Source organism: Capsicum annuum, unplaced genomic scaffold, assembly GCF_002878395.1.
Source record: "Capsicum annuum cultivar UCD-10X-F1 unplaced genomic scaffold, UCD10Xv1.1 ctg48661, whole genome shotgun sequence".
NCBI lineage: Eukaryota > Viridiplantae > Streptophyta > Magnoliopsida > Solanales > Solanaceae > Capsicum > Capsicum annuum.
In genome coordinates, this window is record NW_025856383.1 from 1 (window position 1) to 2,520 (window position 2,520).

Genomic DNA, 2,520 nt, shown 5'->3' on the forward strand with positions numbered 1-2,520 from the left:
ATTGGGGTTCCAAGGTGAGCTTTACCTCCATCTTAATAAGTCCTTGGTAACTTTTTTATGAACTAGTTCGATTTTATCTTTTAAGAAGGTTGTTAACAAAGTGTAAAAAGTTCAAAACAAATATTTTATATTTTACTACCAGAAATTTAATGGATTTAATATACCTAGATAAAGAAGTAGATTTATACACCTTAAATCTTTCTAAAATCAATTTTAGTTGATTTAGAATTCTGAAACTAATGAAAAAAGTATTAGTTGTCATTAATTCTGATGAAATCTAAAAAGAAAAGGTTTATCATAAATATATGTAATTTATTTTCAACTTTTAAATATTAGAATAAAAAATAGGGAAAAGGCGATTTTGTCACTTTCAATGAAGGACAAAACAATATGTATATAACCATGTATAATCTACGTATACCAGCGACACAACAATAAATTTGGCGGACTAACGATTTCACAATTTTGCAGATGGGCTTCAGGTATGGATCATTAGTGGAAGATTTATATACAGGTTATAGACTTCAATGTGAAGGATGGAAATCTGTATTTTGCCATCCTAAAAGGCCTGCATTTTTAGGAGATATACCTATTTCTCTCTATGATGTGCTAAGCCAACACAAGAGATGGTGTGTGGGCCTTCATGAAGTTGTTTTCTCAAAATATAGCCCATTGACTTTTGGGGTTAGGTCCATGGGCTTTCTTATGGCCCATTGTTATGCTAGATATGCATTTTGGCCCACTTGGTGTATACCAATTACTCTATATGCCTTCATCCCTCAACTTACTCTACTCAATGGGGTTTCCATCTTTCCAAAGGTATATGTAGTTTTTCTTTTTCATTAGTCTAAATATTATAATGAGATAATAACATTTTTGGTTCATACTTGTGGTAAATTTGTCACTTATAGACATTAACATATGATATCTTAAAAGTCACTTTTGTTTTTATATTGATTTCAGGTTTCAGATCCTTGGTTTTTCTTGTACGTATTTTTGTTCCTAGGAGCATACGGACAACATTGTTTGGTTTTTATGTCTTGTGAAGGGACATGGAAAAGGTGGTGGAGTGATCAAAGAATGTGGATGATAAGGGGATTAACATCTTTGCTATTTGGAACAATTGAGTATTTAACTAATCGCTTCGGCATATCAACGCTAGGGTTCAACGTTACAAGCAAAGTAGTCGATGATGACCAAGGTAAAAGGTACCATCAAGGAATTTTCGAGTTTGGAGTTGTTTCGCCAATGTTCGTTGCACTAGCAACTACTTCAATTATCAATTTAGTAGCATTCCTCACATCAATAGCACAAATTTTCAAGGGTGATCAAGATTTGGATGGTCTATTTATCCAAATGTTTATTGCTTGCTTTGTTGTGATAAATTGTTTGCCAATTTATGAAGGTATGATTTTGAGAAGTGATAAAGGAAGAATGCCAACAAAGGTCACAATTTTCTCCACATTTCTTGCTAGTATTCTCTGTATGTCATTTGGTTTTCTTCTAAGAAATGTTTAATAGGAAAGTATTTATTTATTTTTGTACTTTGGGACTTTTTGATATTGTTCTTGTAGAGTATTAATGTTGTCATTCCTTATATTTAAGTGTATTTGAATCAACGCTTGTATCATTAAATATTTGTTTGATCATGAAATTTCATCAGCTAACATCACTAATAATTTTATCTCTCATTCCACTCTTCTCGTCATCTTTTTAGCATATGATTCAATCATAGTTCTCTAACTCTTTGATAAATATTTAAAAGCATTTTTCATAAAAAATATTTTTGGCCGTACCAAAGACATCCAAAATGAATTGGACTATCAGCAAATGATGTGTACTTCCAAAATAATATAAAAAGAGACAGTCAACACTCGACAGCTTGAATTATTCCATTTTGCTTAATGTATTGTGACAAAACATAATAATGTTCTTATCGAGATAATATACAGCAATACAGAGTCTCATCACCAATTATTTTTAAACAAATCAACCTGGATTTGCTAAATAATTGACCAATAATCTTTTGCAAATAATAACACTACAATTTTGAAATAATTAATTTAAGTCCCATACATTTTATCCCAATCAAACATGAGATAAGTTCATCCTAAAATTAATCTCGAGATTAGTTATCCCTTATCCCTCCTACCAACGACCCCCTAAAAAGTTTTATTTAAACTAAAATGAAAGCCTAGTTTAAAAATAACCGACTCAATCCAACTCGAAGCTTTTTCTCGACACACCAACTATTCCCTCCGTTTATTTTTACGTGTCATTAGTTTCCTAATTGAATTTCTAATTTTACTTGTCATTTTTGACATATCGAGAAAAAATAAATTTTTTTATACTTTACCCTTAGCCTTAATTATTTTTTTTCTAAATTAATTTCAAAAAGCTTGGAATATTTGCTATAAATAGCAATGCTTCTCATCACAGTATATCACTAGCTCCATATATCACACAGAAATGGAAACCACAGCCGCCACCGGAACCACCGCTGACGGCGGCGCTACGCTT

At 31.5% G+C, this 2,520-nt stretch overlaps 1 protein-coding gene across 1 annotated transcript; it reads left to right on the forward strand.

The window, feature by feature from the left end:
* Positions 1 to 471: 471 nt before the first annotated feature.
* On the forward strand, positions 472 to 1,684 carry LOC124885386 (cellulose synthase-like protein G3). Its single transcript, XM_047403826.1, has 2 exons — positions 472 to 819; positions 964 to 1,684. Exons 1-2 carry the CDS (start codon positions 472 to 474, stop codon positions 1,516 to 1,518), a joined length of 903 nt encoding a protein of 300 aa, XP_047259782.1. The 3' UTR covers positions 1,519 to 1,684.
* Positions 1,685 to 2,520: the final 836 nt, after the last annotated feature.